We start from the raw sequence: 22,084 nt of genomic DNA on the forward strand, positions 1-22,084 counted from the left end.
TGCTGCCAGTGTTATATAGCGGTAGTTATAACACAGAGACCTTGGTGAATGCCATCAGTGTACCGTGGTATCTGGCTGACATATGGCAGCCTGACCACAACTGACCAGGACAGAGTTCTGTAATTACATGTCAATAATATTTTAGTTTGTTTTTGTGGTGAAATAACAGCTTGGTTCATCAAATAAATGAAGTTAAAACAAATACTGCACAGTTATTGGTATCAGTGTTGCTGATATATTAGTTATAAAAGGTATTTAAAATCACATTTTTAATGTTTAAAATTGGATTACTTTTGGAAAAAAACAACTAAAAACAAGGTGATTATATGAGTTGAATAATTGTCAAGTTCTACCTACAAATAAATCTGTTGAAATGTTATGTTTTCCTGTAATTGTATTATTGTGCATGGATACTATTTATATTTGGATATGATAGTTATTCAAAATTACTCCAAATTTCTGGGTAATTTCAATAAATAATTCCCATAAAACGTCAATTTTTTTTAGTATTTCCAAAATGAATTCTCCCAAATTATTGAAAATATTCTGCCCCTCTCTCATCCTAGTGGGTAATGAAGTTTGGTTTAGATTTACATTTTTTTTTTTTTTTTTTTCGATCATGTAAATGACAACTTGAAAACAGTTTAAAATAAAACAAGACAAATTAACATCAAGAAATAACAACAAAACAGAATCTTGCATCTTCAAATTATTATGCAAATCAGTTTACATGAATGAAAAGGAGCAGGAAGAAGTATAAACTTATCTAATCCTACCCATTTAATTGAGTTTATTGATCTACCATGTCTGCATTGGGCTACTTGACTGAAAAGGACAAAGACTTTAGTGATTATGAAGCTAAAGTGGTGGATACCTTCTATAAAAGTTGGTAGAACTTGGGACTTAAGGCTTAAATATACAGTCAGTACAGTTATAATACATGCTTTCTCTTTTCTACTTGGTCTGATGACAAACCTCATATTACATTCATCCATCTTCTCTTTGTAAAGCCATATTTTTAAAGTTTTAAGAATACTCTATGTAGCTTTTCAGACGCTTCTCCATGTATTTGGGTTAACATGTGGAACATTCATGTACTTCACTAAGTGCCTAATGAAAGGCTTCACATACGGTGTTTTAGGAGGAGATGACTGTGTTAGACCACACGGTAATAGCACACACTAAAGAAACAAACCTCTGTCCTCAAAGAGCTGACAGAAACTTCCCTAACCCCAGGAAACCAAAAAGTCCCACTTGAGCTTTTTAGAAACTTTTTGAAATGAGATGATTTTGCTGTAATCAGTTACCCCAGCAGGAGATGACATGTGTATGATTTTGCGGAACTATGCAAAAAGGGGGAGGGAAAAAAAAAAAAAAAAAAAACAAGAAAGGAAGGATGCTAAGAATGTTTTTTACAGACACAGACCAAAGAGATTGAGAAGATACGCCGCCTGCAGCGGTCCCTGCCTCACAAAGCACAGGAAGTCTTCTTAAAAGCTGCTTCAAAGTCTACAACAGAGGCTTTCAAGAAGGGAAAATGAGGTTAAAAAAAAAAAAAAAAAAAATCAAAGGGGGTGAAAAGAGGGTTGCACTTCTCTGGAGCTCATCATCATCTGGCCCCTCAAACACAGACGCACTCACTTATGGTGTTTCTCCACTTGGACAGGGGGGCTCTGGGCCTTTGAGGGTCATCCATACAGAAGGACAGACATTATCAGTGGATGACAGAGGGAAAAGAGCCTGTCCCAAGTCCCTCTGATTACAACAACAGTTACAGGGTTCCTACAGCTTCAGTCAAATTTGAAATTCAATTAAAGACCAACTTCACGGTAAACACAATTCAGGAAAAAAAAATGCCACATCAAGTACATAAGGTTAGGGTCAATATTTTCCAGTGTCTAGTGCAGACGTGCAGCTAGACACACAAAAATACACAAAATTACAGTAAAATACACAAAAAAAACAGACTAAAATAATCAAAATCACTTAAAACACACAAGATGACTACAAAAATAACCAGAAATCTATGAAACAACAAAAACACAAAAAATAAAACCATTGAGAAAAGAAAAATCTTCCTTGGACAGGCAATTTTTTGTTTCATTTTTGTTTTCTCCATGTTGTTGAAAGTTGCTACAAGCATGATGTGCATCTGCACAGAGGCCCGCTGCAACCACGTCACTGTTTTGTAGTTGGTTCCACTGTCGTGATTGCGCAATGCTACGGTAAATTATATATTTAAAAAAAAAAAAAAAACAAATGCTACCATTTATTTTAAAATGTGAGACTAATTACAATCATGAAAACAGTATGTGTTAAAATGTAAGACTTTTGAAACATTGATTTTAGACATTTTAATAACAATAAAAGCCTCACTTTTATGACTCTTTAAAGATCTGCAGGAACCCTGAGTTAGGACAGCACAGGGCAGAGGAGCTTTATCTACAGGGATCATTCCAAGATGGAGGCGATGGGACGGAAACGACATAGGGCCAATGTTAAACATGGGGTCATTCCATGTCATTTCACAAATGGCTTATGCACTTTGGTCTCAAAAGATTCTGATGTTACTAGTGAAAAACTAAAAAACAATAAATTATTATTATAAGACACAGAGGCAAGCTACAATGGCCTCATGCAAAGGATTTTTAATATCTACAAGTTGTGAAATAACCCAAAGTTAGGCTTCAAAATAAAAATGAAGAAGTAGCAAAGAGAAAAAAATGTTTTATTTTACTATAAATTAAAACTGATTTTTTCTTACATTCCCACATACAGTTATGGGCCAATGAAAATAGTCAAATTTCAAGAGTCTGTCACCCAAGAACCAATGCATATATGTGACTAATCATTAGTGATGTGAACAGTCTATGTTCATAGCTCAAAGCTGATCAAATTACAGGGAGCTTAGACATATGCTAAGTTGTTTACTGGCTTAAACCCCAACAAACTTTTTATTTTTTTCCAATTTTGAGGGGTTGGCATTGTCCACCAGATAGGATGTATAGCAGATGTTTTGTATATTCTGAGAGAGTAGGTGGAGCTTTATTACTGTACCAAATTGTAGTTGCCTATGTGATGTAGTTTCTGTGATACTGGAAGCTAAAAATGGAAGAAAAATAAAGAAATCGAGACATGCTCGACTCACTAAATCTCAAAAAAGGGTTCATTTGATCAAACGACAAATGTACAGTGTGCCTATTAAATAATCACCGAACAATTGGTAAAAACTTTGTGGGATGTCCTGATAATTTGTTGAAATGGCATTGAATGACCCCATGTTAATTGAATTGTGTGTCCAATATTTTCACGTCCAAGTAAGAATATATCTCCTTTTTAGCCAGATCACTGTCAGAAAAATGTGTTTGTTTCCTCCTTGAGGAACAAGGATGGACATGTTTTCGTCTAGTCAGGAATGTGTGTATATACATCATATCTTCGGGAACACAATAATCTCAGACCCTGAATTTGTCGCTACCCTGTCAATACTTCCACATCCCGAGTACTGTACAACCTGTAATATCCTACCAGTACGACACTTTAAGAGGGTGTGAAGTAAAAAACTTTTCCAACTTGTTTGCTTCTTCGTTTCATTTCTTCCCTCTGACTCCTTCATCCATGAATTGTTTCAATTACCAAGAGCTGAGACTAAAACCTGCTGTGTCAGCACATTTACACCCAACTCACCCTCAAGCAAATACGAAAGCAAACTGTCTCAGAAAACAAACATCGTAAATATCTTTCATTGATTGTCACAATGCTTTAATGCTCCACTGCACACTGGACGATTTAGAACGAACTAGCTCTGAAAATCTGTGTCCCTCCAAAATAAACCTCAACACGTTTAGTTCCGACATACTCCTGGTGCAACGTCATCGTTACATCGGATTTCCACTGGATGCGTACCTGCTCCGTAACATCTTCGCTGCGTAATCCGCTGTCCGTCAATCCCTGCAACCTCCGTCTGTGATGTGTAACTGCGTAACTTGCTAATTCACACGCAATCACGCAAAACAGCGAGTTGTAGCCAAAACAAAGAGAACTACAAAGCCATACAAACGAAATCCACTCACTTATGTCCTGTAGATCTTCAGCTTTTGTGGAGATTATTGTGATTCAACCATGGATAACTGCAATATTTATATGTGAAATACGATCCACTGCCGCCCTGTTCAGGGTGTAGCCCCACCTAGTGCCTGAAGATAGCTGTAGATAGGCACCAGCAGACCCCTATGACTAGGCCTGGGCAATAGATCAAGATTCAAGATATATCGAGTTTTCTATTTTGGCATTATAGAAAACTACAATATTGCCTACATCAATATATTTTTTTTAATTTTTATAGCTTATTTTGTATTAAAATACTTGTTTTCGGAAATGCGCTGCTTTCGCTACTGTTCTACTCAGAACATGAAAAGCTCAGTTAGACGGATCACTGAGTGCATTCTAACCCAGACCATCCCCTAAACAAGTCACACTACAGAACTCACTCACACATGCTGTCCCTTATAGGAGAAAAGGGAAAAAGTGGCACATATTGTGCAGCTGTTTGTTAATAAATGTGGCATTTTTATTAGCAAATCAAAGAGTGTTTATTGAGTTAAAAATATCGAGATTTATATCATGCATTTTGAAAATAAACTGGATGTTTTATTCTGTGTCTGTGGACTACTTCCTGTCCCACATGAGCTTATCTTTGCTGAATTTATGCGTCCTTACTCCAGCGTCCGTCAAAAATAGAAGGACTGTGTATCTGTTGAGGGGGACGACGGAGTGACAGAGTCATTACGTACAGTAGCTCTGACGGACCACATACGTATGCGGGGGAGATTGACACATTGACTAGAAAGGAAACATATCAGCTCCATTGATGTTACGTAGCAGTTACACATCCAGTGGAAATTGGTGGTTAGACCTTAGGTAAATATGTGGTTGCAGCAGCATGATGATAGAGAACAAGCCAAAGCCTCAAAACACACTTCAATAACTTTTCTACATCTATTTTAAGAAGGATGTGCACATGGCGTAGACATAAATACTGCAATTTGCATATTGCGTACCTTCCCGTGCATCCATCTGCTTTCTTTGATATGAAGGGAATAATAATATACTGTATTCATTTCAGGAACTGTATTTTGGTCTCCTGACATGTTTCGACTGTCAACTGCCAGTTTTCCTCAGAGGCGTCTACTGATCGCTTTCATGTGTCCTCATGAGTTCGTTCTGGACGTAACTCAGTGGTTCCCAACCTTTTTTGGGTCGTGACCCCATTTTTATTTTTATAGATTTCTGGCGACAGAGACAGGTTGAAAACCCCGGGCGTAACTCAAAAAGTACACATGAAAGCGATCAGTAGATGCATGCGAGGAAGACTGACAGTTGGCAGTCGAAACACGTCAGGAGATCAAAGTACATTTCGAAGTCAAATTTCTTGAAAAACGTGTGAATAAATGAAGCTTTAAAGCTGATATCAAGAGAAAATTTAAAAGCGACCGTCTCGATGTCCTTATCAGTTGAAACACGGACATTTCCCTGCAACCTCACTTGAGTACAGCAGCATGCCTACCTGCCCATTCTGATTGGCTGAGTTGTCTGAAGGGCACCCTCATCAGCCAATAGGGTGTGGCCTATGTTAGTCTGCGGCATTTGTGTGGATTTTTCTTAGAAAATTGCTAAATTATTGTACTGCGGCCAATAAAACACTGCGCTTTATAGCCCGGAAATTACGATATACACGTCGACCATAGTAAAAGACTAGTTTGGTATTTTTTTGCATTTCAACAGAATGACACTATGGATATCAGCCTTAACATATTTTTTCCAAAAAGAACGACAAAATGAATTTGCTGGAATTATGAAGGGAATAAGTAACAGTGAACCTGTTTGTGGGGGAAAGAAAACCACTCGCCACTTCAGATGTAGAAGCATCACACTGAGCCTCCTGTTGCCCAGTGGTCATTACAGCTTGTCTACATTCAACATGTGGACATCTGGCTGAGAAAAAGAGACAACTTTCTGTTTAATAGAGGACTTTAATTTGACTGCTACACCAAAGCCTCTTAGATACATCACTCACAAGACTTTTTTCTTCATTTCTAACCTTTCACTGCCTTTTAACACTGATGTTTTCTACATTAAGAGGAGACTTTTGAACCATACAGTACACAGAAGGCCTGGCTAGTCAATAGGTATTGACCACAGGCAATTAAACTGCAATCAGTTGAGCCTGTAATCCATTCAATGAAGTGTAAGAAAGGAAGTGTAGGTGAGAATGAATAGGGTTTGAGAAAGCAGAGCACTGGGCTTCATTGATCTGTTTGGTTTGGAGTGACTCAGTATTTAAAGCTCACAGTTAACCACAGGAGGTCAAAGGAGTGTATATTGTGTTTCCACCACAGTGGCCATGATAGAAGGATTGAATGAAACTTTAAGAGTCGTCCATGACTCATATGGTGGTACAAAGAACCAAACACCGTTACCCGAGACCCACGTTACGCTCTTAAAGAAATATGAAGAGTTCAGGCTGCTGGACGATTTTGTTCACTTTATTTCTGTTTTTGAAAATACAACTAAAATATGACTCATTATATAAATCCACATATTTGTTCATTCCAGATATTTCAGTGCCTCCAAATTCAAAAATGAATTACACAGGAATGTGTAAATAATTAATCACAAATAATTAGCCAAAATTTCCTTTTTAAAAACCCTGCAATTTCTTCAAAATAATTTCTATGAAATTACATTAAAAATTTTGGGGGAAAAAATATCCACACATTTCTAAATTACGAGAACCTGGAAAATGTACGTTTTACAACAAGATTATTCTAATTAAGTTATTCAAACTTCCTCCATGAACCGCCACCTTAACGTGGTGGAGGGGTTTGAGTACCCGAATGATCCTGGGAGCTATGTTGTCGGGGGCTTAATGCCGCTGGTAGGGTCTCCCAAGGCAAACAGGTCCCAGGTGACGGGTCCGACTAAGAGCGGTTCAATAGCCATATATGAACATTAAACAACAAAGGCAGTTCACGTCGCCCGGATTGGCACTACCGGGGCCCCACCTTGGAGCCAGGCCCAGGGTTGGGGCTCGAGTGCGAGCGCCTGGTAGCCGGGGCTTTTCCCATGGGCCCCGGCCGGGCAGAGCCCGAAAGGACGACGTGGGCCCGCCCTCCCGTAGGCCCACCACCCGCAGGAGGGATCATATGAGGCATACCGTGACCTTCAACTCTCACTGGATCGGTTCGCAGCCGAGTGTGAAGCGGCCGGAATGAGAATCAGCACCTCCAAATCCGAGTCCATGGTTCTCGACCGGAAAAAGGTGGAGTGCCTTCTCCGGGTTGGAGATGAGGTTCTGCCCCAGGTGGAGGAGTTCAAGTACCTCGGGGTCTTGAGGGAAGGATGGAGCGAGAGATCGACAGGCGGATTGGTGCGGCGTCTGCAGTGATGCGGAGTCTGCACCAGTCCGTCATTGTAAAAAGGGAGCTGAGCCAAAAAGCGAAGCTCTCGATTTACAGGTTGGTCTACGTTCCAACCCTCACCTGTGGTCATGAACTTTGGGTCATGACCGAAAGAACAAGATCACGGGTACAAGCGGCCGAAATGAGTTTCCTCCGTAGGGTGGCTGGGCTCTCCCTTAGAGATAGGGTGAGAAGCTCAGTCATTCGGGAGGGGCTCAAAGTAGAGTCGCTGCTCCTCCGCATCGAGAAGAGCCAGATGAGGTGGCTCGGGCACCTAATTAGGATGCCCCCTGAACGCCTCCCTAGTGAGGCGTTCAGGGCACGTCCACCTTAGCATGCATAAGGTGTCATGAAGGCTGTCATTAAGTGTCGTTCGTTACCCTAACCCGTAGTAGGGTAACAAAGGGGGCCTAACCCTACCTCACCCCACTAGATCCCTCCATCTAACCCAAAAAATGCCAACATAGCTCCAAAGGTGTCATAATCTAGCCAACGACACTTAATGACAGCCTTCATGATGCCTTATTCATGCCAATGACAGATAATGTCAGCCTTATGTATAAAAGTTAAAGTAAAGCGTTACCAAATTGGCTTTTAAAGCCCATTTTTATTCCTTGGCTTTTAACCCAATATGAGACTCTGCTCTTGTTATAGTGTCCTATGGTTTGTCATTATTCACTGTTGTGCTTAATAATTACTTACTTAGTTTTTATTCTTTCAGTGTTTTGCTGTTGTTTTAATCTACTGTGTACAGCACTTTGTGCCAGCTGTGACTGCCTTAAAAGTCTATACAAATAAAGTAGAGTTGAATTGAGTTGAGTTAACATATGAGAATAAATAGGTTGTATATAGCCCCGAGTCATGCACTCCATCACTAAATGTTATTCCTCGTTTGCTGGAGAGAGTTTGTGATAAAGTTCGAGCCTTTCAACCCTCGTCTGAAAACCCAAGCTTGTGTTACCTGATGGGATAGTCCGCAGCGCTCAGATTGATGAAGAAATCCCAGCTCCAGTCCCTCATAGCCAGCAGGTCAGCCATGCTGCGTAGATACATGGTCAACAAACTGGCTCCTCCCCAGATAGTAGCCATACGCCACGGGGTCACTCTCACGTTGGGATACAAGGAGGCCATGGCCTGGACCTGCCTGTGCAGGTAGTTTGAGCGCTGCAACAAAAAAAACGATCACACACTGAGAAATAGAACTTGTCATATTTTCTTGTATTTTTTAGAAAACAAGCTTGGTTTGGCTCACCTGGTCGACATGTACATAGTAGTAATGAGACGTGTGGTAGATGGCTTTGAAGAGACGTTGGAACTGACGAGTGGCTCGTCCGTGGACCACCAGAACAAAGGCGATTCTCACTGGTTTAGAAGCTACGCTTTCAGTAGAGTCTTCATCCAATTGGATGTTCACATTGGCCTTACCTGTGTTAAAAAAAGACAAACATCTGTAAGGTTTTCTCTCTCTACCTTCTTCTCTGATCTAATAATTCTATTTCTCAGGGTAGTTTCTTCGAAGGCCCTGTTTACACAAGAACATTTTCTAGTGAAAAAGCTAAAGTTTTGTTGCGTTTTGTCTGTCCATTTACACGGTAACAGCGTTTTGGTGCTAGAAATGGAACATTTTAAAAAAAATGGCCTCCAGAGGGAAAGTTTAAGAAAATGCTTCTCTCTCCGTTTCCGTTTAAACAGGGGACTAAACACTTCCTGTGGAGACGCATTTCATGCCTGGACCAGATTCTGACTACAATCACAGTGCTGTACTCTCAATGAGAGATATTGTCCCAAACCTGGGGTCAGGCTTAATTTCTATCTTTTTAAAACAGACTCTGGTTGGACGCTGCATGGTGAATGAACGGTCGGGATGTTTCGATTAGCGTGAGAAAGACACACACATGTTTGCTGAGGAGGTGAATGGAGGCTGTCCTCTGGTACATGAATAAATAACGTTAAAAATGTATGAATGACTCGTTCTTGACTCGTCGTGTTGCTGTGTGTGTCACATGTGTGGAGAGCAGGTTGTGGAGTTGTGTGTGTTTTACAGTAGCAATTGCTACGTTGCGTGAAGCGTCACATGAAGCTGCTTATCATGTTTACAGTTACATGCAGAACGTGTGGCTATTAAATAAAGTTCAGTAATTAAAGAAACTTGCCTCGGAGCATCCAACATGTGCACGCTGCACACGGAATAGAATAAAGTTGGGTTCGGGCATAAACAGTGTTATTCTGACGGCTCAGGGCCGGGTCAGGTAGATCCGATTTAAAGGGCCCATGTTAAGCTTGATGCTTTAAACATCATAAAGTTCTATTAGGGCTTCATACACATGCACAAAGTGTTTTTTTTCATTGATTCCCTCAATCGTTAGTTAGAGGGAATCGCTACAATTTGACGACGCGTTCCCACTTTGATGACGAATATGACTCCAGGAAGCTCTCTGCCGTGATTGACATGTAAACAGACACGCCCACAAAGGTGAGCACTTGAGCGTCCTTCACGCAGTGCTATGTATGTATTTTCTACAGTCTATGTATGTACCGGCGAATGCCCCGCCCCCACGCTCTGTCTCGTGTTTATAAAGCAGCATGAGCTTGGCTACGGAGTGGGTGGGAGGAGGGCGGGCCATCCTACGTCACCGTGCGGAAAGGAGGAAGTCAGTGTGCCATCTGTAGACACGCCCACTCATGAATATACATAGGTAGGCCACAAATCAGCCTGTTTGCAGAGTTGCTCAGAAAGTGACTTTTCAGAGGCTAAAAAAAACCCTCAAATACTATGTTTTTGGGGTTTTTAGAACAAATGGAGAAATGGAGTGAAAAATAGCATAACATTGGACCTTTAAGCTCCACTTTTACTTGTGTTTAGAAGATGTGTCTTTGCGCATGTGCTCATTTTGGTTCACTGCAAAACTACACCCACCACCTATTGGCCTGGCATGTTGACTCCATTGTTTTTTATGCTTCCCGCGGTCCTGTGTAAACAAAGATCATTTTGAAAGGAATTGCTGTGTGAATGCTGAACTTTTTGGAAAAAAGCGGAGGCAAAATGTTGTCGTGTAAACGGGGCCCAAGTTATAGTCAGTTCCTGCAACCAGTAGAAGGAAAAGTCCTTCCTAACTCAACAAGCGGTACGGATCTCTTCTTGGCTTGATGACGCCCTCGACCACAGAATGAAACTGCCGATTGACTGGCTGATGTTAATTCAGCACATAGCCACAGACAGCAACCCCCGCCATGACAGAGCAACACAATGTAGCTAAAGAATGTCTGTGCCATCTTGTGAGTGAATCGACATCTTTACACACAGTTGATTATAAGAAATCAAGAAATAGCTCTAACATCAGTCATTGATCTGATTATGAAAAAAAAAAATCAATCTTTACAGCGTTAGAATGAAAAGCGGCTAAATGCACTTAGAGAAGCTGTCTGACAGCTTTAACCACACTATTCATTCCTCAGGAGTCACTGCTCATTCTCTACGAAGTCTGCAAGTTTTCTTTGGTCTCGTGGGAGAGAATGACAAGTTAACTAGAGTTTTTAAAATTTGATTGACAGAATATGAATGTGCCTGAGATTGCAACCCTGGCATCCACTGAGAGTAAGCTGTTATAGGTCCAGGATGGATGTCATTTATTATTTATATATAATAATAAATACTGAGCATCATTGAATACTGAGTTAAAGCAGTTTGCTTTTTAAGTAAAGCATTGAAACGTGACCCAAACAGTGCTATTAGTTACTGTCTGATAGGCAGCGTTTCTAATTACTGTGACTCGGAAGAAAAACCAAAAAAATCATAACGATCAGGGCTAATTATAATAATTCAATTAAATTCTATGAATCAATTTCTATAGGGAATTAGATGATAGAACAAGTTGCTGAGCAACACAGTGAGAGCGGCTTGAGCTGTGATTATCATATTCACATAATAAAACATCTCACTTTCTTCAGTGAATATTCATTGTATATTTTATCTTTGGTGAGACATTCAGAATTGAGGAGGAATGTTTTATAAATATTAATGAGGAGGATCTTTTCACAATCGTTGCCCCGCAAACACTGATCCTGACGATATGCTGGTGGTGTATGAAAATAAAGATTTCCACTCATTTTTGTGTGACTAGCCACACAAAAATGAATGAATCAGTGTGAAACTAAATTTTTTTTATTTTTTCTTCCTTAAGAGGTGTTCCATAACTTATTATTTTGTCATTACAACTTTTGTCATGCTACACTATCTTAATATAAGACGAGACAAACTGCATTAATGGAGAAAATGCAAACGACAGAAAAGAGCGTCTGGAAAAAGGAACAAAGTCCCCTGTTTGTCTTTAAAGTTGATGTCACTGGCAACCAATTAAGATATATTTTGTTGCCATGACGACGGTGTAAGATCAGATAAACCTTTATTCCTCCCACAGTGGGCTAATGCGATTACATGAACTGATTTAACCTAACATTGACCCTGGAAAATGTATGAATGAGTTGTTTAATATACATAACTGATATAAAATAATGTAATAAAACCCATTGTGAAACAGTTTAACAGAGATGTAACATGTTACACTAATATAACAATTCTAACATATTATAATATTAGTGGTGGGGCTCGATTAAAAAAAAAAAAAAACCTAATTAATTAGACTTTGTAATGAATTAATGTTGATTAATATAAATTAATCACCTAACAATATTTGACACGAGAAGAAAATGTTTTCCAATTTAAAGGGATTTTGGTAAATGACTGAATCAATAAAAATAAATGAGCTTAAACAACATAATAGTGTTCATAATTTCATCACTGTGTGCTAACATAACGTGTAATATGAATAAAGAATATTATGATTGCATTGTTCACAAAGCAACAAACTTAAACTTAACTAAGCTATATTCACGCTTTTCCGAATTAAAAAAAAAAATAAATAAATAAATGTGTTAAAATAAATAACAGCAGTTTGTACATAACATTCCATAAAAGTAGAAACTGTGCAAAAATAGTTGAATCGCATTTAACATGATAAAGTTCCAGCGCTATATAATATACATTGTGTTATAGGTAACATGATGTTATACATACTAGAGGTTAGGAATGTGTGATATTTTATATAAACAATAAATTCCCATGTCGGAAATTAGCGACAGCCACAGGCCATTTGTCCCTCAATTTAGCCAAGAATGTCCCCAAAAAAACCGTGTTCCACGAACCAAAACTGCCCCCGTTTGTTGTCAACTTAATATTCTCTGGAGCAGAACGTTGTTTACGGAAGCTCTGACGTGCACCGCCACCGCCCCCTCACACACCGCCGTCTGTGTGTGTGTGTGAGGTGCTCGTCTCAGATACCTGAAGCTGCTGTGCTGCAACACACCCACACACAGACTGGGCTAAGAGCTAACGCTAACGCTAACCACTGCAAATAAGAAACAGACCAAGTAAAAAGAACACGTCTTACTGTCATAAAGCCACAGATTTGTTTACTTTACTATGGAAGAATAAAAGCTAAACATGTCACACGTTGTGTGAAATAAATGTTAGCATTATATTAATGTCACTATCAATTCCTCCCAATTTGTGAAACGCAATATTTTTTAATTATATTTCACGTGTTCACAGACAAAGCTGATCCCATTAAACTAATGTAACTATTGAGATTATTACACCTAAATATACTGAATGATTACATCATCAGCTTGATCTGGTTTAATTATAGGATATCATAGAGTTATTTATTAACTATAACTTTAACTATAATAGGTCAAATTAATGACGTATATTTTGATCAACAGAGGCAAACATTGAGAAATCACTTGATTGACTGAGCACAAAAGATTGATTTCAATTTTAACTGCAGGTTCTCGCTTCTCGCTGAATATGCTTTTGATTTTTGCAGAAACAGAAAATGTAAAATGGAAACAAAGACACAGTCAGAGCCTTGATCCTGGAAGATTGGACTATAGTAAAGTCAAAGAATATTCATTAAAAAAGGAAACAAAATGTGAGAAACCATTGCTGATTTCACACAGCTCCTTTTCCTGTGCCACTCTAATCACTCACTGATAATGTGATCACCTTAGCAACCACGAACCACTAACCAGCAACCACTAACCAGTAAGCATTAACCAGTAAGCATTAACCAGTAAGCATTAACCAGTAAGCATTAACCAGTAACCACTAACCAGTAAGCATTAACCAGTATCTGTTTGCTTTCACATCCTCAGCTATAAGCTAATATGCTTCCATAACTTATAAAAACATGTTTGTTCACAGAATGAGCTTTAAAGAGATTAATGACTATAATTTAGGACTTCACAAGAGCCAGTCTGTGGGAGAAAAGCTGGGTGAGAACTGGAATGCTGAAGTGGGCACCAGTTACACTCATTAGGGCGACATGTTGGAAAAGATGAAGGAAAACGCCTCTCATGTCTGGCTGGAAGCTCATGTAATTACTTTGAATGTAAAGACAAGAGGAGTGTGACAGAGGGTCTTAATCATTCAAATTTATGGGTGGGGGGTCCAACGTGGCTTTGTTTAAAGGAGGGCCACCAGGGGGATGTAATGACACGCTCTCTGAGCTCTGATTGGCTGTGGCCCCTGTCATTCACTCACTGTTATTACTTGCTGATCTTTCTCTTCCCGTGTGTGTGTGTGTGTGTGTGTGTGTGTGTGTGTGTGTGTGTGTGTGTGTGTGTGTGTGTGTGTGTGTGTGTGTGTGTGTGTGTGTGTGTGTGTGTGTGTGTGACATCCCGGGGGGGAAATCTGCTGAGACCTGTATCAGATTGAACAGTAATGGGTGGCCAGCTAAAAAGCCTCACTGGTTTGCTTTTTCGCACGAGTAATTGGCCGTCACTTCACAAAGCGCTTTAGGAGTGTGTGGCAAGGTAGCTGAACTAATGAGCACTGCTGTGTGTGTGTGTGTGTGTGTGTGTGTGTGTGTGTGTGTGAAAGAGAAAGCCTACATACAGTTTAATCAAACGTGTGTTAGTACAGAAACGTATTGCATTCACCTGAAGAAAAAAAAAAAATCTGTTTTTTTTCTGAATTTTTCTTTATTTATTTCTGTTTTTCAGAACATTATTTATTTAGTAATTTTTTTCTGTTTTTCTGAGTATTCTTTTTTCTTCTGTTTCATGGAGGTTTTTTAAAAAATGTTTTTTCCCTTTTTCAAAATATTTTTTTTTTTTCTGCTTTTCTGAGTCATTTTGTCCTTTTTTTCCTGAGTATTTTTCTTCCTGTTTTTCCTTCTAATTTCTTTTCAGAATCATCGAGATACTTGGAAATCCCGTGAGAACATCCATCCTATGGAGAACCGTTGCTATGTCCCACAGATCTGAATGTTCTTTCCTTCTGAACAACCGCAAAGTCCACATGTGCTTCATGTGTGAGGTGGATAAACTAATTATAATGTCATTAATGGGATTTTCAAAGGTCGATATCTAAAGCCCATTTTGGAAGCAAACATTTGAGGCCGATATACTTTTTTTTTTTTTTAAAGCTCATTGATTATGAAAGACAGTTGAAACAGTCATATGACATAAATGTATAAATTAGAAATTAAATGAAATACACCAATAGAACACCCTAAACAACAAGTCTCTCCTCCCTGTTCCCTTCCCCCCTCACCCAGGTGGAACACTGCCCTCTCTTTTAATATCCTCCCTATAATAAACATAATTGTTTTTCGGCTAATGGACGATCTTAAAAAAAGTCCATATATTGACCCGATATATCGGACGACCTCTAAATATCATCAATATTATGGCTTAAATATAGAAATACGTATCTCACAGTGTCTTAAACCAAGTTGAAAGTAATTTTTTATCAAATTAAACAAGCCGACCAGAAATAAATGCATCTGTTGGTTTAAATGAATAAAAATAGTCCGAAAAAAAAAAAAAAAAAAACCCAACAAATAATATTCAGAAAAATATGATTTTTTTTGTCCAAGTGAATACAATCTGCTTACGTGTGTAAGTCTCGATTGGGGGGGAAATTTAAGGGCCTTTTTTTGCTGAACTCATTACTCTTTATCATGTTAGCCTTCATCATCCATCTTTTTAAGCGCTCTTCCATCCTCTGCTATCCACTACCCTGTCCTTCCTTCATCTTCTGCAAACCTGCAGCTCTCGACACACCCTTCATCTTAACGTTTAACACGTGAGGTTTCAGAGCCGTGCAGCATCTCAATGGGCTTCATGTCTTCTACTGGTACCAAAATCTAGTTTATGTGACACGATGAGTTGGATTTATATCATTTATGTTAAAAAGTCTTTATAACGGAATTACAGAATTTTCCGACTGTGACCAAAAGTGATTTTTACCTCCACCAAGGAGGTCATACAGTATTTTACCAGCATTTATTTATTTATTTTATTTGTTACAACAAAGTAGTAGTAGTAGTAGTCTTTATTTATCTTTTTGTAGAGAATACTTCTGTTCTTTCCTCGTTTTGCACGTCTATTCAAACTGTCTTGACTGATTTGTTGTTGTCTGTAATTTTTGGGACATGCATAAGAATTTCATTGTACCGCTTCTTTGTAACGTGTACATATGGCAATTAACTCTATTTTATTACATTCTATTCAAAGATAGACCTTACGCTAGTGTTTTTCAACCTTGGGGTCATGACCCCATGTGGGGTCACCCGGAATTCAAATGGGGTCACCTGAAACGTCTAGTAATTGATAAAAAAAGAAAGAATAAAAACCGTATAACCAAATTGGTAACACTTTATATTAGGGAACACATATTAACCATTAATTAGTTGAGTATTAGTATGAAAATTAGCAACATATTGACTCATAATTAGTCATTATTAAGTACTTATTAATGCCTTATTCTGCATGGCCTTATTATACAACCAGTAAGCCATTAACTAAGAGTTTTCCCTCAATAACCTCAGAATTAATACTTATTAATAGTAAGTAAGGAAGTTGTTGTATATGAATTATGATCTCTATCCCTGTTTGGACTGTGAGAATAAGGCATTAATAAGTACTTAATAATGACTAAATAAGAGCCAATATGTTACTAATGCTAATAAGCAAAAATTAAATAGTTAATGAAATAATAATGGAAATCTCTAAACAACTGTATTCTATACTTTCACTTCCTCAAATATGAATCTAGTTAAAATAATGTAGTATAAAATATATGCGCAGGCACATCTCGTCACTGTAGTGCTATACTTGTAACACTATATCACAAACATGATCAAAAACTAATTAAAACAAAACAAAACAAAATTTCTCTGGCGTCGCCAGAAACGTGTGATATCAAAATTGGGTCACGACCCAAAAAAGGTTGACAAATACTGCCATACGCCATGGAAAGTTCCTTTAAATTTTGGAGTGGATCGGGATTAATATACTGATTCTGGATCAGTTTGAAAAAATAAAAAAATCCCAATCTCTCATCATTGTAAAAATAAATTCAAAAATTCATGTCTTAGTTAATAATTGACAATCTTTATAAAATGTGGCTCCGTTATGTCAGGTTGGTTCCTCTATTATCCCACTCAATTTCATCAGGATTGTGCATTTTGTCACAATTTTTCAAAAAAAATGGGGGTTCCCTTACGTTTGGACCTAGTGTATGGTTATTAATGGAAATAGAAATATTTTCCAAGCCTTTAAAGTGTGAATGATCATGGTTCCATGATCTGGATCAATGATCCAGATAATTGCCAATATCTGGCAAAGAGGCTACTTGGCGCTAGCTGGAGGTTTGAGTGCTCTTGTTAGATTTGATAACGCCAACATATAGAAAGATGTATTGCAACCTTATAGAAATTGGTATAATTTTTGTTTCTAAGAATCATTTCCATAGTTACTGTAAATCTCTAAGTAGGGCTGCACGATTATGGTCAAAATGATAATCACGATTATTTTCATCAATATTGCAATCAAGATTATAATCACAATTATTTATCATATTAGGGAAAAATCTGTGTTTTTAATTTACTTCTTTTAAACAAACAATAGGTTTACGGTTTACAGTGGAAATGAAGCTTTAAAATGGAATTATACCAAAAAAATAATAGAAAAAATTAACCCAAGAATTTAAAATGTGCTAAATGAATAAATACACTATTACAGAGTGCAGAGCCCGTATTTTAAATCTAAATATTGCCGACGATCATGTTAATAATTTAATCCTGGCAACCAAAATCGTGATCACGATTAAAATTCGACTAACTGTGCAGCCCTAACTTTTAGTGAAATTAAATCTATGCTGATGATTAATTCATGAAATAATATTTACCGTGTTTGAACCTTCCAAAGCAACATTTTCAATTACACATTTAACACATTCACCAGGGACTGGTTCACAATCCTGCTGTGGAAGCCAATAGGAAACAGCTAAACACTGTCAACCTCATCAGCCGCTAACAACATCCACCAACATACTAAACGCTCCACTAACCAGGCTAGGGCCGCGAGGACAGAGCGGCCCTCAAATCAAAACAGACAAGTTTGTGTTAACAAGGTTAAGATTTTAAATTGTGATGAAGAATAGATGAGGGAGGATGGGAATATAGAGGAGAGAGAGAGAGAGAGAGGAGACAGCAGAAGCACTGGCAGCAGAAGGAGAAAAAAAAAAACCCAAGTGATTTAATTTATCTGTGGTGTTGTTACAGCTTGTCCACCAGGAGAAAACCTTTTTCAATTTCTTTGTCTCTTTTGATCAAATTTGTCCATTTGAGAGGCTCATAGTGTTACTGTGTGAACACACTATTTCAGATATCAAATATCCACTGCATATAACGTCCTATCGATCTACAAACAAGTCCAACGCTTAATTGTTTGTAAGTCGGACAAGTATAAAATAAAAAAAAGGGGTTTTGGAACGCCTGGTGATACAGCCATTTACTGCCAGCTCCTAATCATTTGTGACCTTTGTGTCATTACAGGAAATTGCTCCGTCGTTAGCTCTGCTGAATGACAATCAGCCTGAAATAACTAGCCGCTAATGTGCTACACTTAGATTGAAGAAAGTAGTCAAAGCATGGGCCGAGCTGAGAGGAAGACGTCTCTCAGATGAGACGTGAAACATCTTCAAACGAAACCAGTTGCGACAATTAAACCATCTTAATTAACAGAACTGAGGTGGTTCTAACCAATTTAAGACCAGGGTTGCCAGATTAGGTGGTTTCCCACTAAATTTAGAACTAAACAGACATTTTTTGCAAAGTTTCACCCTCTTTTTAGATGTAAAGATAATACATTCTGGATACATTGCTTACTGTATACAACCATGACGTGTGTAGGATCTAAGGGTGTAACAAGTCATCCATCAGATCAATGAATCAATTTATATTCCTGCAATGCAACGACATTGATCTGTGCTCGGCAAGTTGGCCTTCCAGATGACAATAGATCTAAAACTGTTTTAAAAGGTAATCAATCGATTGTATCGATACAAGTAAATAACGCATCGCATTTAAGCACAGCAGACTTTATAAAGTTGTGTTTTAAAAGCGCTTTTAGGTACTGTCTGTGACGCCAGCAGTCGACAAAACGGCTTTAGCGTCATGTTAAAAGGAAAAGTATCAGGTTCAACCATTGCTCATTTAACCTGAACAGATCTTGGTTGTAAATTATTTTTTTACATTAATATTGTATTTCTTTTTATGTTGAAAACAACAAGCAGAAGAGTCAGGTAAACCTATTACGTATTTTTATTGAAAACATATTGAGTGTTGAAAAATGAGAGCAGAAAAGTTTAAACTGAAGTGTTGGTTGGACTTCATTCACTGGTCGAATGAACATTTTGGCTAAAAAATACTGAATCATTTCAGATCGAATCGTTCTAAATCAACCAATATCATCAAATCGGCAACAACGAATCGTGATTCTAATCAAATCATTGTTAAGACGAATCGTTGCACCCCTCGTCAGATCAGGATAAAATTAAAAAAAAAAGTGAGATATGCATCATTGTGATTCTCATAAAACCTGTAATGGATTCACAAGCCCTCAATAACAATGATATCGTACATTAAAGGTACATTATAGATCTTAAATAAAGAGTGCTAAACTTTGTGTAGTCGTCTGTGGCGTAGATTTTACTAAGATTGCCAACGCGGATGATAACAGGGGGAGGAGCTTCAAGCCGCCTTATTAAAAGGAAGGTTTTATGCTCACATGCTGGTGTGGGAAATGACCACACGCACAATATGAAATGTTGGAGGTGTTGGTGGAAGAAACGAATAGAGATTATTTTAAAATAAAGCCAACATATGTGAATATAAGCAGGAGAAACACAAACACAATATGGGAGGATGTCTGAGAGAAAGACAATGCTTTGGGGAAAACAAGAAGAACAGCAGATGAAGTCGAGAGAAAAAAAAAAAGGATTATTTTGTGCACTTTGAGCGACTCACGTTGCATTTGCTCATTTCATCTAAGTGCGTTTACTCCTATTAATTTGCGAGTGATAAAAGCTCCGCCCACATTAAATATCCATTAGAGTCAAACACACAAAATTGCATGATTGATTGCTGCATGGGTTTATTAGGTCTACAACGGTTGTAAAGTTGCACACTTTAGTAAACCAATTTATAGATGTGACACATATGTTGATCTAGGTTAAAGCAGAACTAAGTAACTTGCGCTTTCCTTTGCTCTCCCAAGACGGTGGCAACCGATCACTGAAAAATCCTAATACAACAGTGACACTAAGGGTGCTTTCACACATATAGTCCCATGTGACCATGTGAACAGAGAGACAAGTAGAATAAATGAATGATGTGGGCGTAATACGGAAGGGAGTGTGGAAATGTGTGTTTGTTTGTGTGCTGACAAAGCGGTTCTGAAAATGGATGGATGGATTGATAGATAGATATTTGTGTGTGTGCTGCCTGATGGAGCGCTGGGTTACGAGTGTGTGTGCGTGCCTGTTGCGCAATCACACACTACAACCACAGTGTGTGTGATTGCTGTGTGTTGCTGCTGAGCTGTCACTACATGGAGTTGCTCCGTTCCTCAGACAAAGATCGTCTCTGCCTTTGTTTTGCTGGCTCCGCCATTATATAAGTTTGAGAAAAGTAAATTTGTAGACAACCATGTGCAGCCACGGGGCTGGTCATAATCTAGCATTAGCTTGTATTGGGCTGCTATAAAGCAGTACGTCTTGCCACCGGGTCGAGCCAGAGACAGCAGGGGGGGATGAAAGACCCCCCAATCACCCCAAAAACACCTGTATTACCCTCACAGGGACTATGAGAATAATTTATTAAGATGAAAAAGTTACTTAGTTCTGCTTTAAGAAACAAAAAAAAACAGCATTTTTATGCAATGTTAATTAACATTCAACACATTTCAAACATCCTGGTTGCTGACTGTGAGGTTTAGTATCGACTACTTTTATGATTTAACTCATAAGATGATTGTTAGTTGTTGTAAGTTAGAGCCTTGAATATATAACATCTTTATCACTGCCTTTAGTTGAGTCCAGTCTATATGCGTGTGTGTGTGTGTGTGTGTGTGTGTGTGTGTGTGTGTGTGTGTGTGTGTGTGTGTGTGTGTGTGTGTGTGTTTCAGTCACCAAACCATAGCTGATGAAGTGCTGCTCACTGATGTCTGCACCAGCAACAGATTGTGTTTACAGCCAGACTGCAGATGTCCATAAATTATCAAGGAAAAGCGTGTATTCTGGTGTGTGTGTGTGTGTGTGTGTGTGTGTGTGTTTGTGGTGCTTTACAGACAGACCAACACGACAACCTGGGTTCTTTGCTTAAAGCAAGAACGGACGATTTAGATCTCAGAAAAGCACATATTTCTACACAGATGAGAAATATCAGCAGCCTTGTTAGCTGCGTACACTGTTTAAATTCAGCGTCTTATTTCATTCTGATATCCTTTTATCTCAACAGAGGACAAAAACATGTAAACATAAAGTTAAATGTCTACAAGCTGTCTACAAGCATTATTTCAACATGAATGCTTAATGTACAGATAATAAAAGACTTCCTCTCGATTTTTGTTTATTTCTGCATTTCCAATAGAAAAAAAGGACCACAAAGGACATCCTGATAAGTTCATTTTTTAAACGTTGTCAGACAAACGCTAAAACGATAAGCTCCTTTTGTTCAAAAACCACAAATCCTTTTAATGTCTAGACACTACAAGACTTTCCTCACCAAAGTCATTGGAAGCATTTCAAAGTAAACACGTGCGAAAGCAATCTCATAACACAAAGATATATATTTTCTCAATAACACAGACATCATTCTAGTCGACAGCCAAAACAATATCCGTTTTTTAGCAACTCATTACATCAAAAAATTAAAAAACAGCATCATGCATCACGTTTTAAATGCAAGTGAGTAGTTAGAGTGGCCAAAAACAGGCAGAAAAAGTGAGGAAAAGGGTTAAAAGCTTCCATAGTGGAACAATTAGTTTAAACTGGTAAATAACGGGCATGATAAATCGTGAATGTGGTTAAATTGCCAAAAATAAGCATGAAATATGGTGAAAATAATGGGTCAAAATATGCAACGTTAGGTGGAAAAGTGGTGGAAAGAGTTTAAAAGTGCTGAAAATGTCTTGAAAGTGGAAAAAAAAGTGACAGAAATGAGAGTAATGTAGCAAAAATGCGTTAAAAGGAGCAAAAATATGAAAAAGTGTTG

General features: G+C 38.2%; 1 protein-coding gene across 1 annotated transcript in view; it reads right to left on the minus strand.

The window, feature by feature from the left end:
* Positions 1-22,084, minus strand: part of xylt1 (xylosyltransferase I) — a 139,097-nt gene that overhangs the window by 48,335 nt on the left and 68,678 nt on the right. Inside the window, exons 3-4 of the mRNA XM_028446971.1 lie at positions 8,713-8,885; positions 8,422-8,624 (exon numbers count right to left, since the gene is read on the minus strand). Of these exons, the coding sequence (XP_028302772.1) occupies positions 8,422-8,624; positions 8,713-8,885 (376 nt within the window). The remainder of the gene's footprint in view (positions 1-8,421; positions 8,625-8,712; positions 8,886-22,084) is intronic.

The sequence above is a fragment of the Gouania willdenowi genome, chromosome 1 (genome assembly GCF_900634775.1).
Source record: "Gouania willdenowi chromosome 1, fGouWil2.1, whole genome shotgun sequence".
In the NCBI taxonomy this organism is placed as follows: domain Eukaryota; kingdom Metazoa; phylum Chordata; class Actinopteri; order Blenniiformes; family Gobiesocidae; genus Gouania; species Gouania willdenowi.